This window comes from Heteronotia binoei, chromosome 12 (assembly GCF_032191835.1).
Source record: "Heteronotia binoei isolate CCM8104 ecotype False Entrance Well chromosome 12, APGP_CSIRO_Hbin_v1, whole genome shotgun sequence".
NCBI lineage: Eukaryota > Metazoa > Chordata > Lepidosauria > Squamata > Gekkonidae > Heteronotia > Heteronotia binoei.
Genome location: NC_083234.1, coordinates 83,426,740 through 83,441,521, shown reverse-complemented (window position 1 = coordinate 83,441,521; position 14,782 = coordinate 83,426,740). Strand labels below are relative to the sequence as shown.

Here is a 14,782-nt window from a genome sequence, read left to right as displayed (position 1 = left end):
TAAGAGGACTCTGCTACACATGACTGACCAAATATGAGCGTTTTATGAGTGGCAGCTATGGCTTCCTATTTTGCCCCCCCACTTCCCACTATTGTATACATACATGAGCAGAAATCTTATGTGTTCATCACTGCAGTGACATTTGCAAGGGGGCTTGTAAAGGGCTAGAGGCAGTTAACCAAAAAGATGGAGTTTGTAAACATCATCTTTTATGAGCAGGCAGGGAAATGCTGAGGGCTACCTTTGGGACTGTGATACTTGCCTGAGTAGCCCGGTCGGCACTCGCAAATGTAATCGTTAATGCGCTGGACACAGTTCTGGGTCCCGCGTTGGTCACATGGGTTGGAGAGGCACTCATTGACATCCCCCTCACAGTGCTCCCCCACAAAACCTGGTGAGCAAATGCAGCTGTAGCCCCCGACTCTGTCCACACACTTCCCATTGTTGAAGCACTTCGGTGCCAAGGTGTTGGCATCAAAGAAGGGACTGCAGTCATCCACGTTGATTTCACAGTGCACCCCTGAGGGGAGAGACAGAGAACACAGGTGACGAAGGTGCCTGGTGCACACAGAATCGCCCTTCCCTTGAGAGTATCAGGCACCCTTGAGGATGATGGGCTCTGCTTCCAGAAAGCACCTCTAAAACTTGACTTTCCTACAAGCCAGAATTGTGGTGGGGCAGCCCAGTCAGTTCCTGATCAGGCAACTGCCCCCAGCAGGGAAGACAGAGGGGCAGGCAGTTCCCATGCCTTTTGCTTCCTTTTGGTAGATGCTTGGTGGCATTTCCCCAGTATGAGGGGAGAACATTATGCACATTTGCATCCAGGAAACCAACAGAGGGCAAAGATGGCCCACCTTCTGTGACCTCTATCAACCACGCACAATTGAACAGATACACCCTCCCTTGCTTGGCATAATTTATTCTGCTGCTTCTGCTTTTTCATGTCCCTCCCTGCAGGTTTTGATCAATCTAAAGCCCATGCAGAGGTCATTTAAAAACACCTTTGCAGCAAGACGGCTAGGAACTGACTTCCTTTTTTAAAGCACAGCAGAGGTTGACGGGAATTGTGCTGAATTGTGCACCCAAATGCTGCCGTTCTCCTGCAGGCCCACCCAGGTCCCCTTGCTCAGTGTTCTCTTACAATCAGAGGGGGGAAGGCCTCGCAGCCAAAGTAAAAAATACACTACATGAGTCAAATGCATGCCTGTCCTTGGCCTCATCTGCAGGCTTGATAGTGGCCTCCACCCGTATGGATGGCCACTGGGAAGCCAATCAATAGTGACTGTGATTACCCATCCCCACCCTTCTGCTCCCAGCCACCTCCAGCCATTTACCTTGAGTTCCTCGAGGGCAAGAACATTTGTAGGTGTTGATGAGGTCAATGCATGTGCCTCCATTCTGGCAGGGCTGAGAAAGGCATTCATTTACCTCCTCTGAGCAGTTGACCCCATGATAGCCAGGAACACACTGCAAGAAACAGCACAGTCAGCCCTGGGTCAGATAACTCTAAGAGAGGCCACTCCTACTGCTAGTGTCTGGCATACTGTGGGACAGAGAACCAAGGGGTGGGACAAGGCTTGGTATGAGGTCCATGATGACAGCAATATGCCGGGGACTCCCTCTCTCCACCTGCTGCACCAGACTGGACCACACACAAGAGAGTGGCAGTGGATGGATGCGAAAGGAGAACAGGATTTAATCAAGACTTGGACGTTCCACCTGCCTGTGGAAATCCAGCTTCCAAGCACCCCCGTGAGGGATTTAATTCTGCGTAAGGATGTGCATGTGAAGAAGTGTCGTTTTAATTCTGTATCGTAAAACTGGGATGGGCATGAGCATTGTTTTAACAAATATCAGGAGTACTGATGTCACTTCGGAGATATCAAAATGATAACTGCTAGTATTTTTTAAAAAATAATCATGTCCTTCCCAATTCCCTCAAGTAGGATTACAACAGGATGAAGGGAAAGAACAAAATGGTAGCCAGAGGATGGACAGCACATCAGCCCTTTGAATTTTAGAGCTCCATGTGAGAGCAGCTGGGCGGGGCACGGTTTCCTTCGAGCTGGGCTTTCCTTGTGAGGGAAGCCCGGCTCAGGAGAGCACATGCTGACGCACCGTCCTGCCGCTCTCAGCTTCCCCAGTCTGTGACCCGGCTGGGGGGGGAGGGGGTGCCCAGAGACACCTTGGAGGTGAGGTGGCACTCCAGGTGGCTGCCTACCTTGGCTACTCCTAGGTAGGGGCTGAGAAAGCTCTGAGAGAAACTGCTCTTGAGAGAACAGCTCTGTGAGAACTATGGCTGACCCAAGGTCACTCCAGCAAGTGCATGTAGAAGAGTGGGGAATCAAATCCGGTTCTCCCAGATAAGAGTCTGCGCACTTAACCACTACACCAAACTGGCTCTGATGTGCTGCTGATGAGGTGTGTTTGGTTGCTGGAAAAAAATGGGTGGCAGATCTGGCCTCTGGAAGCCCAGCCTTGGCTTACTCACCTGACATCTGCAGGCTGCTTACAGCTAGCAGCTCCAAGGCCACACTGCATCTTGCTGGGGGTTGCATTCCTTCCTTCTCCTTTAAGAGTCTGCCCACAAAACTGTGGGAGACTGGAAACATGGGCCACAGCTGCGCCTTCTGGGCTTCTCAGTCTTGGCTGCCTTGACTCTTAAAGGCTGGGCTCTCAGCAACAGGTAATGAGTTCCAGACGTTTTCCTATAGGTAGCAGACATGGCCACCAGAGGCCAGGTCTACTGCCCATAGGAATGAATGGTCCTTTAAAATTTATGGGGCTAATGCACCACCAATGAGCTGCAGAGCACTCCCCTCCACCCACCAGGATTGCCAATTTCAGTCTTATTGGAAGTGATAATACTGGACTCAGGAACTGTGCCAGGAAGATGCAGCAGTTTACCTGAAATATCAGACATTTTATAAGGCTGGCAATATCTTGACTACAACCCCATGTTCGGTGGCCAGATCCCATTGCGCACACACGCACACACACCCCTCCACTTCACTGTTATGCAACTGGATTAAATGTTTGATGGACTGCACAAATCCCACACTCTTCCTCCTCATTCTCATCCTCCATACCTCACACGAGTAGCCTCCCAGGTAGTCAGTGCAAGTGGCTCCATTCTGACACGGACTTGGGGAGCACTCATCCACCTGCTCCTCGCAGTAGCTGCCTGTGTAGCCAGCTTGGCAGTGGCAGAAGTGGGTGTTGCCTGTATCCATGCAGAGGCCCGAGTTCCTGCACAGGTGTGCTACATCCACCCCTGTAAGACCCAAAGAGAAGCAGGGGGGTCAAGCACAGATCCAGCCCAGGGCTTCCCTTCACCAGCCAGGTGGGCATGCCTAGGAAAGCCACAGCAGGCACAGGGCAGCATGGAGATGTGCCTGGCTCTGTGCCTGGCAGGTCCTAGAAAGTCTTGCACAAACCCTGGAAGCCTAGCCTTTGGATCTTCTGCCCCTGCTCCAGCTGAAGAAGAAGAAGATACTGGATTTATATTCTGCCCTATACTCTGAATCTCAGAGTGGTCACAATCTCCTCTACCTTCCCGCCTCCACAACAGACACCCTGTGAGGTAGGTGGGACTGAGAGGGCTCTCACAGCAGCTGCCTTTTCAAGGACGACTCCTACAAGAGCTATGGCTAACCCAAGGCCATTCCAGAAGCTGCAAGTGGAGGAGTGAGGAATCAAACCCGGTTCTCCCAGATAAGAGTCCGCACACTTCACCACTACACCAAACTGGCCGAGGCCCAGAAGGCCCCCCCTCTGGGTTGAAACTCCCTCATTTATGGACTGAAATCTGGTCATCTATAGAACTGGTCTGGACCCAACATCATTAGAATTGATTTAAAAAATCTACAATTTAACTTTAAAAAAAATTATTTTATTTTTATTTTAGTTGATTTATATTGCACCCTACCCCTTGGATGGGCTCAGGATGAAGTCCAACAAATTCAGTCAATTAAAATAGACAGGTTCCTTACCTGTAACTGTAGATCTTCGAGTGGTCATCTGTGCATTCACTCTCATGGGATAGAGCGCCTGTGCCCATCCCCGAATCGGTACCTAAAAAGCCCGGGATTTTTTCACGCTCGGTGCCAGCGGGCATGCACAGGCATCCCCCAATGCGCATGCCCACCAGCGCCAGAGCAAGGATCCCGCCAGTTCCTTCCTGACCGCTGGAAGCCCCTACTGGAGGGAGACCGTCAGCAGTGGGGAAGGAGGGCGGGTAGTGTGAATGCACAGATGACCACTCAAAGATCTACAGTTACAGGTAAGCAACCTGTCTATCTTCTTCGTGGTCTCTGTGCTTCACACCCATGGGAGATTAGCAAGCAAAGCATACCTGGAGATGGGAAGAGGGTCAACCGGAAGAAACAGCTTGCAGCACCTCAGTTCCCAAACGAGTCCTCTGTTGAGCGTGCACGTCCAGCACGTAGTGCTTCATAAAGGCATGCGGAGAGGACCAGGTGGCAGCCTTGCAAACATCCGTCAGGGAGATGCCCTTCAGGAACGCCACCGATGTCACCATCGCCCTTGTGGAGTGGCCGCGAATAGGTCCACGTAACGGCTTCTTAGCCAACAAATAACACAGTTTAATAGTCTCAGTGAGCCATTTTGACAGCCTCTGAGATGAAATCCTGGAACCTAACTTAGGGGCAGCGTATGAAACAAAAAGCTGCTTGTCCTTGCGAAAACTCTTGGAACGACTTAAATAAAACAATAAAGCACGCTTTACAACTAAAGAATGCAACCTACGTTCCTCATCCGAGGAAGGCGTAGGATGAAAAGTGGGCAACCAAACTTCTAGGTTGAGGTGGAACTGAGAAACCACCTTGGGGAGAAAAGAAATATCAGGAGCTAACGGAACTCCAGCTTCCTGAAAAACAAGATATGGGTAGTCACAACGCATTGCTGTGAGCTCCCCTGCACGACGTGCTGATGTGATGGCTACCAAAAATGCAGTCTTCCATGAAAGAAGCTGTAACGAACACGTGGCCATCGGCTCAAAGGGACGACGAGTCAGTCTGTCCAACACCAAAGTCAAATCCCACAATTGTGGGGGCGATCTGGATGGGGGATGAAGCCTAAGCAGACCCTTCAAAAACCTCTTAGAATGAGGGTGTGCAAAAAGAGAATGTCCCTCCACTGGTTCATGGAACGCAGATATTGCTGCCAAATAAACCTTGATGGAGGAAAAAACAAGGCCAGCATCCACCAGGGATAACAAAAACTCAAAAACTACTGACAATCCCACCCTTTGGGGCGAAACTGAAGGATCAACTAGGAACTGAAGGAACTTCCGCCACTTCCTATCATAGGAAGCGCGGGTGGAAAGTTTCCTGCTATTCAGGAAGACGTGCTGGACTCTGCTAGAAAACCCACAGGGTCGATAAGCCACGCTGTCAGCTTCAGGTGGGGCATGTTGTGATGGAGTACATGACCTCCCTGAGCTGACAGAAGAAGGTCTGGTTCCGCCGGAAACTGGTAGAAGACCGCCCTTCAATTGGAGCAGGATTGGGAACCAGTTCTGGTGAGGCCACCAAGGAGTCACCAGGATGCAGCATGGTCTCTCTCTTGCGATTTTGTTGACCACTTTTGTCAACAACGGCAGAGGCGGAAACAGATAAAGGAACCGACCTTCCCACGGAAACAGCAGACCGTCTCCCAACGACTCTGGATCCGCACCCCCTCTGGAACAAAACAGGACACTTCCTGTTCTTGGCTATGGCAAAGACCTGGGGGATACCCCCAAAGCTGAAAGACAGGTTGGAGGAAGCGCCAATGCAGTTCCCACTTGTGCGGTGAAGCCGCGCCCCTGCTGAGGGAGTCTGCCTGCAAGTTGAGGACCCCAGGGAGATGTGAGGCCTTCACGAAGATGTTGTAGTCCAGGCACTCTGACCAAAGGTCCTGTGCCAGTGCACAGAGCCGTCGAGAGACTGTCCCCCCCTGCCTGTTGATGTAGCACAGGGCAGTGGTATTGTCTGTTAGCAGAGCAACAATCTTCCCCGCCACCACCAAGGGGCAGAACGAGTGGAGAGCAAAATGAACTGCCAGCAGTTCTAAATAATTTCTGTGGCAGTGAGTCAATTTCGGAGGCCAAGGGCCCCCCCCCACAGACCGTCCATGTGGGCCCCCCCAACCCCAGAAGGATGCATCTGTTGTGATAGTCACAGAAGGTGCAGGGAGATGAAATGGAGCTCCCTGACAAATGTTGCTCTTTGACTTCCACCATTGCAGAGCTTGAAGAGTCACAGGTGGAATGACAAACGTCTTTCGAGGGGAGTCTCTCAATGGTCAAAACTGACGAAGAAACCAGAGTTGTAGGCCTCTCATCCTCAGCTTCGCAAAGAGTAGCATGCTTGTCGTCGCCGCCATCAGCCCCCGCATCCGCTTCAGCTGCTGTGCTGTGCCCCACTTTTGACTTTGCAGAAGTTGCACAAGGTTGAAAATGTCCACCGCTCTCTGCTGAGGCAGGAACGCACAATGCAGATTTGTATCCAGCAAAGCCCCTATGAACTGAACTGTCCTCGATGGAGTAAGGTGTGATTTCTCCAAATTGACCTGCAGACCCAAAGTGTCGAGAAGACGAAGAGTGACGGCAATGTGAGATGACAAACTCTCTTTTGACTCCGCCACAAGGAGCCAGTCGTCGATGTATGGAAAGACGACTATCCCTTGAAGCCGGAGATGGGCAGCCACAACCCTCATCATCTTCGTGAACACCCGAGGTTCAGTGGACAGGCCGAACAGAAGGGCTTTGAACTGGAAGTGTTGAGAACCCACTGCAAACCGAAGGAAACGTCTGAATGCAGGATGTATACTGACGTGGAAGTATGCATTCTTGAGGTCCAGAGTTGCCATACAGTCCCTTTGCTTGATGAGGGGCAGGATCGTTTGCAGAGTGGACATTCTGAACTTCTGGTACAGAATAAATTTGTTTAGATTCCGAAGATCCATGATTGGTCTTAAACCCCCGTCCCGCTTGGGAACCAGGAAATAACGAGAGTAGAAACCTCCTGTCCTGGCCTCCATCTGAACCTTTTCTATGGCTTGTTTCTATAGGAGATTGTTCACCTCCGCCAGCAGAGGTGGAGAAGGGTGTGTGGTAATTACCACGGATTGGTTTGGAATCTGAACGAAATCTATTTTGTAGCCTTCTGCTACGAAGGAAAGTGCCCACCTGTCGGTAGTGATGGACTCCCAGGCCGACAGGAAGGGGTGGAGGCGGATAGAGAGAAGAAGTGGGGACGATGACGCATGCTACGAGAAAGTCAAAGGCCCTGCTTTTGAGGGTGCGTGCCCTTGGACTTGCCGGTGTTTCGAGCCAAAGCGAAACTATTTCTGTTGTTCCCCCTGTATGGGGATCTACTCTCGGGTTGATTTGAGCGAGGTCTCCATTGTTGATCCGGGGAGAACTTCTGGTACTGTTTCTTTGCACTCTACCTGCACTTTACTACACTTAGCATACTACCTCATACCATACCGTATACTACCTCAACCAGGAAGAATTTCAACCAGGAAGAAAATCGCACTTTAGTAACTTGCTACCTCCTCACTCATAAACTACTAGTTTAAAATTGATTTGTAATTAACTCATTTGATTAATTTATTATATATTTATAGTATATATTGGGTTTGAACTTACAAATTTATTGGCAAATAAATTGAGAATAATTCATGGGGTGGGATTTATAATTAATTTTAGCCATCAGATTTAAATTATTTATTTGACCAATTATATACAAGGGAATCGAGGGGTAGGTTTGTTGGGTTAATTTGAATATTGGGATCTAGTAGGGCGGAGTAGATTGGAGAATGTTAGTGACTATTGTGCACCAGTGTTGGCTAAGACATCGACAACCACTAGTGGGGAATAGTTGGTCTAGGGATTCCAGTGCTCCTGGGGAGGGGGAGGTATGGCAGTGGGAACAGACGATATAAGGGAGGGAGACCGAGACAAGTCAGCGCTCGCTCACCCTCCAATCTGTGTCCCATCCCAATGGTGACAGGGAGTAGGGCCAAGATGAATAACCTGCCTCTGTCATTGGTGTTATGCAGTGCCAGGTCCATTAATAATAAGACCTCTGTCCTTCGAGAGTTTTTAATCGAACAGGACATGGACCTGGCATGTGTGACCAAAACCTGGGTTCGAGAGGGAGATACAATAGCCCTCTCACAAATAGCTCCACCAGGTTATTTGGTCTTTCACCAATCGTGGACTAGCGGGCAGGAGTGGCGTTATTTGTACGTGAGGCTTACTCCTTTAGGGCGCTCCCGGCTCCAAAGATCGAGGGCATTGAATGTGCCGGCCTGGCACTGGAAGCTGGAGAGGGATTGGTGATCTGGCTGGTATACTGTACGCCTAATGCACCAGCCAGCACCTTACCATCCCTACTCAAGGTGGCGACAGGCTGAGCCCTGGAGCACCCAAGGCTGGTGATCCTGGGTGACTTCAACGTCCATGCTGATGACATGGCCTCTAGTCAGGCGACGGTCCTAGTGTCATCCATGGTGACACTAGGACTCTCTCAATTTGTTACAGCCCCCACTCACCAGGCCGGACACATGTTAGACCTGATCTTTGCGGCCGGGGTTATGGACGATATAACCACCGAAGTGGTGCCATGGTCAGACCACCTCGCCCTTAGGGTTCGTATAGATATGCCACCCCAAACCTGTTTAAGCGATGAGCCTATTATGGCTCGCCCTCAGAGCCAGATGGACCCAGAACGGTTCCAAACGGCCCTGCGGGATCCCTGGCCCTCTGGCAATTCCCTCAATGGCCTGGTTGAGATCTGGAATAGCCGACTATCTAGGGCCATTGACGAGATCGCACCTTGATGCCCTCGGAGTAGGCTGGCTCCGTGGTATACCCTGGAGTTGCGCCAGCTGAATCAAGGTCTCAGACGGCTAGAGAGGCAATGGCGACGCACCGTGACGAAGTGACTAGAACATCTTATAGGGAGTTTATGAGGTCCTATGAGATGACAATCCAGGCTGCAAAGAAAACATACTTTGCGGCCAAGATTGCGTCTGCAAATTCGCGCCCGGCACAATTATTTAGGATAATTCGGAATTTTACTACATTGCCACAAGGCAAGCCAAATGTTAAGGAATTGGAAATAGGCTGTGAGGCTTTTGCAAAATTTTTTGCAGACAAGGTCCAATCACTCCGCCATGACTGCCCTGCCATATTGGATACAGTGAGTGAACTCGAGGCTCCGTGCGTGTCTTCTAATTTGATCCTGGACTGCTTCGACCCACTCAGCTTGGAGGAAGTTGACAGAATCCTTGTCACTGCATGCCCAACTACGTATGATCTGGACCCATGCCCCTCCTGGTTAATTAAGGCCTGCCGGGAGGAGCTAAGATGTCCTATACGGGACATCAAACAGATCTCTTTCGGAGGGCTTTTTTCCAACGCCCTTGAAGGAGGCAGTGGTCCGCCCCCTCCTGAAAAAGGTTACATCAGATCCGGCCGAATTGGCTCATTATCGGCTGGTCTCAAACTTGCCCTTTTGTGCAAAATTATTGAGAGGGCTGTGGCGTTGCAGTTACAGGGCTTTTTGGATGACGCTTCCACCTTGGATCCATACCAGTCCGGCTTCCACCCAGGCCACAGGGTGGAGACGGTGTTGGTCGCCCTCATGGATGATCTCCGGCGACATCCGGATCGAGGCGGCTCAGTGGTATTGCTGTTGCTAGACCTATCGGCTGCGTTCAATATGGTCGATCATCGGCTGCTGACTTGCCGCCTTGCCGACGCAGGAATTCGGGGACAAAGGGTGGCGGTTGGAGGAGAGATGTCCCAGAGACACCTACTTAACTGTGGGGTGCCTCAAGGGGCAGTTCTCTCCCCGATGTTGTTTAATATCTTTATGCGCCCCCTTGCCCAGATCGCCCGGAGACATGGGCTGGGTTTCCATCAGTACGCTGATGACACTCAGCTCTATCTATTGATGGGCGGCCGGACCGCCGACACCCCTATAAATTTGGACCGGGCGTTGCAAGCCATGGCGGACTGGGTTAAGCTGAGTGGGCTGAAGCTGAATCCAGCAAAGACAGAGGTCCTTTGCGTGGGTTGCGGCGAGCTAGGGGGGGGGGGGGAGATCTCCCTACCGGTCTTTGACGGTGCATCACTGATACCAGTGCACAGGGTCAAGAGCCTGGGAGTGCTACTGGAGCCCTCCCTGACAATGGAGGCACAGATAGCAACCACTGCTAAATCCGCCTTCTTCCATCTTAGAAGGGCGAGGCAGTTGGCCCCCTTCCTAGAACCTAGCGACCTAGCAACAGTGATCCATGCAACGGTCACCTTGAGATTAGACTACTGTAATGCCCTCTACATGGGGCTGCCCTTGTGCCGAACTCAGAAATTGCAGCTAGTGCAGAATGCGGCGGCCAAGCTGCTAGTGGGACTACCTCGGTGAGAACACATGCGGCCTGGGCTGAGGGAGCTGCACTGGCTTCCAATTGTATTCCGAGTTCGCTACAAGGTGCTGGTTATTACCTTTAAAGCCCTATATGGCCGAGGACCTGCCTACCTTAGGGACCGCCTCTCTCCATATGTTCCCCAAAGAGCACTGAGATCCAGCTCCCAAAGTCTCCTAAAAATCCCTGGACCAAAGGAGGCCAAACTGAAAGTAACGAGGGAGCAGGCCTTCTCAATAATGGCTCCTCACTGGTGTAATCAGCTACCGGAGGAAGTGCGAGCCCTGCGGGACTTTAACCAGTTCCGCAGGGCTTGCAAAACTACCCTCTTTCAACAAGCCTATAAGGAACCCTGAAAGTGACATCTAGCCATCTGAATATATCTCACTGAATGTATCACCTCTAATTTATTGTGGTTTTTAAAATTTTATGTAACTGTTTTAACTGTATTTATTAACTGTATTTTATCATATGAATTGTATAATAACCATGGTACACACCATGTCTTGTTAGCCGCCCTGAGTCTGCCTTGGTGGGGAGGGCGGGATATAAATAAAATTTATTATTATTATTTGACCAAGGCTTGTGCCACTGCTGCTGCTTTGCAGCTCTAGGTGGCCCCTGCATTCTCAGGTTCCTGGACGTTTTTATGCTCTTGTCCATTTCCTGGAGCATACTATCAGTGGTGGAACTGAACAAGCCTTTGCCCTCAAAGGGCAGGTCTTCCACAAAGGCCCTGGTATCTTGATGAAGAGCCATGGATCGAAGCCAAGAGTGACAGCGGAGGCGAACAGAAGAGGTGATGGTCTTCGCTGAAACATCGACCATATGCTTTGCTGCAGCCAAATGTTGTTTGGCTACAGCAAAGCCCTCCTTTTGCAACTTCTTTGAAGCCGATCTTTTCTCATCACTTAGGGAAGATAAAAGGGGGGTAAGTTGTTCCCATACTGAGTATTGGTATCTAGCCATGCATGCCGCATAGTTAGATACCTTTACTCCGAGGGCCCCAGCCGAGTAGAATTTTCTCCCCACATTATCCAGCTTCTTTCCCTCCTTACCTGGTGGTGAAGAGTGTGTTTTTCGGGCCTTGGATGAGGAGGAAACGACCACTGAATTAGGCTTCGGATGAGTGAAGAGAAACTCCGCTCCCGAATCTTGGACCCGATACATATGGTCCAGCCTCCTCGATGACACTGGTGTCGACACTGGCTTTGCCCAAGGCTCCTTCACGGCTTGAAGAATAATCTTCGTTACCGGTAGGGCAACGGCTGTAGATGTGTCCCATTGCATAATGTTGAACACGTTGTCCTCTACAATGGGTTGTGGTTGGGTCACCGGCAGCGAAAGGGAGAGTGCCATCCTCTTCACCAGGTCTCCATACGATTTCAGATCCTCTGAAGGTGAGATAGGAAGATCCTAAGCTGTATGAGACACAGGAAAAGGCTCCAAAGCCCGATCCGGCTTATCGGTACCGCCCTCAGAGTCCGATGATGAAGACTCTCTGCGCAGGGAGTGTTCCGAGAGCACTGGCGTTGACTCCCTCATAGGTGACCGAATCAACCCCGATGATCGAGGTTGGACTTCCTCCACCACCACTCCCCGTCTGTTGGGCGGGACCGAAATCAATGCCGACGGACGCCTTCTGGGCGGCTGAGAGAGTCGGGACATGTGAGACGCCTCAGATTGCTGGTCCCAGTTTGCAAACTCCCGTGGAGGGTACCATTGGTATGGTGGATAGGGATAGGCATATGGAGGCCATTGACGCCGTTCCCATGGTGGAAGCAGTGGAAAGCGACGAGCTATCGTAGTCAGTTCTAGCTCCCTCTGACCTCTTGCCTGAACCATCGGTGCCGAAGGCTCCATCGGCGCCGACATCTCCACCTCCGAGATCGAGTCGCTCTCGCTGCGCCGCCTGGACCCCGAAGAGTGGGAGTGCTGGGTCAGGTCGATCTCGTGCTCCGATGCCGATAGGCGTAGCTGCAAAGCACTGCCTCTCGACACCGAAGGGCTACGACGCGAGGACGCCAAAATCTTCCTTGGTGGAGCTGTCGATGCCGAAGCATCATGCGAAGGCGAAGGAGTGCGGGATGGTCTCTTCTTCCGCTTCTCCTTTGATTCCACCTTCTTAGGTGCGGATGATTGGGTCCCTGAATCATCCCAACGCCTCTTAGCCGGGGTGTCCACAGACCCTTCAGAAGGCCGTTTAGTGGAAAGCCCTCACTCGGCTGGCATCTTGGTCCTGATCGGCAAAGCCTCAGCCGATATGACCGTCCCTCGCCCAGACAAAGAAGACCGAAGGAATGTGCGTCGGGAGGGGGGGCAATCTTATTTCCACAGGAGCGGCACCTCTTAAAAAAACCCCAGCGTCTTTCCATAGACGCCCAGGAAAAAACCCACCCAAGAAAGTCTCTGAGGGGAAAAACAGGGGGAAAAAGTAAGCCCCGAAGGGCAAGTCCAACAAACTTTTTTTTTTTTTTACAACAACACTAACTATCTAAACTACTAACTAACTAACTACACTAAGAAAACAACAAACGGGCTATATACAATAGGCAGAAGTAATCCAAAAATTACTTCACCGACCAGGGACATGAAAGGAGATCCTCTCAGCGCAGCGGTCAGAAAGGAACTGGCGGGATCCTCGCTCTGGTGCTGGTGGGCATGTGCATTGGGTCGCCTGCGCATCCCCGCTGGCACCGAGTGTGAAAAAATCCCGGGCTTTTTAGGTACCGATTCGGGGATCGGCGCAGGCGCTCTATCCCATGAGTGTGAAGCACAGAGACCACGAAGATCAATAACATTACAATTAAACCATTAAAACCATTAATCAGAGTTGAAAACAGAGTTAATCAGATTTCAAAATTTAATACAGTTGAATGCTGACACCAATAAACTCATCAGTAGGCCCAGTTAATGATGGAATAGATGCCACTTCAGTTTACTTTGGACTTCCGTTGCTCACTTGAAGGCCTGGCAAAACAGCTCCATCTTACAGGCCATACAGAAAGATAACAGCTCTGGTAGGACCCAGATATCTAATGGGAGCATGTTCCACCAGGCCAAGGCTAGGGTAGAAAAGCCCTGGCCCAAGTTGATGGACGTCCTTCAGGCTGGGGACAACCAGCAGATGTTGGTTTGCTGAGTGTAAAGCCCTCTGGGGCACATATGGGGAGAGGCGATCCCTCAGATATGTCAGTCCCAGGCTGTGCAAGGCTTTAGAGGTCAATACCAGAACCCTGAAGTGAATCCAGTACTCAACAGGGAGCCAGCCAGTGCAAATGGTGCAGTGCCAGTCGAATGCATGCCCGTGTAGGAATTGCAGTAAGCAGGCGTGCTGTGGCATTTTGCACTAGCTGGAGTTTCTGGATTAGTTCCAAGGGCAAGCCCACATAGAGCCAGTTACAGTAATCCAATCTGGAAGTGACCATCACATGGGTCACTGTAGCTAAGTCTAGAGGGGAAAGACAGGGAGCCAGCTGCCTGGTCAGTCGGTAAAAGGCTGATCTTTTATTTTTTTTAATTTACTTTAAATTTCTGACAACTACAGTGACCTGGGCCTCCTAAGTGAGGCATCTAAGATCACCCCCAGGCTCTTCACCTTCTGGGCTGGTACATGTGGTGTGCCAGCCAGGGCTGGGATCTGATACCCTGTTCTACTCCACCCCAGCTCAGCTACAGGACCTCCGTCTTAGCTTTAGCCAGCACTGTTGCAGCCACCCAGCCACAGTCCCCAAAGCCTAGCCAGATGGCCTGGGGCGGAGTCCAGACGGTCATCCATCAACAGATAGAGCTGGGTGTCATCCGTGTACTGGTTACAACCAAATTCCTGGGCTAACTGGGTGTGGGGGCACATATAGATGTCAAACATCTTTATAAAGGAAGACCTGTGAGGAGCTACCAAACCGCAGAGGTATTCGTGTCATGATCCCAGAGACTGGCAAACCACCACAAGGACCATCCATCAGGACAGGGCATCCATCATTATACCTCAAGACTGATCTCCACAACTGGCTCCCTTCCCTTAATCAAATGTATCTGTTACAAAATGAGAAGCTTCCATCTCATGGAGGAAACGGGTTTGCCCTGGAAATATTGCCAGCCCTTGTTTCTGGTGTGGTGCTGGAGTGCGGCAGCTTCATAACAAAGGAGGCAGTGCTAAGTGAGTAATCCTATGCAGAGGCAGTCAACAGGGCTTGCTTTTAGGGTTGTAGGAAAGAAGCACCTTCTAGACACCTCTTCCTCCCATGCTGAAGGCTACAGGAAAGGAAAGGTTTCCAACTCTGGGGTGACATTGCTTTCACAATGTTTTCACAGCAGACTTCTTATGGGGTGGTTTGCC

General features: G+C 50.9%; 1 protein-coding gene across 1 annotated transcript in view; it reads right to left on the bottom strand.

Annotated features, from left to right (window-relative positions):
* The window catches only part of NOTCH1 (notch receptor 1), a 461,593-nt gene that overhangs the window by 35,259 nt on the left and 411,552 nt on the right, over positions 1–14,782 (bottom strand). Inside the window, exons 22-24 of the mRNA XM_060250659.1 lie at positions 3,090–3,274; positions 1,335–1,467; positions 263–520 (exon numbers count right to left, since the gene is read on the bottom strand). Coding sequence (XP_060106642.1) covers positions 263–520; positions 1,335–1,467; positions 3,090–3,274 — 576 coding nt within the window. The remainder of the gene's footprint in view (positions 1–262; positions 521–1,334; positions 1,468–3,089; positions 3,275–14,782) is intronic.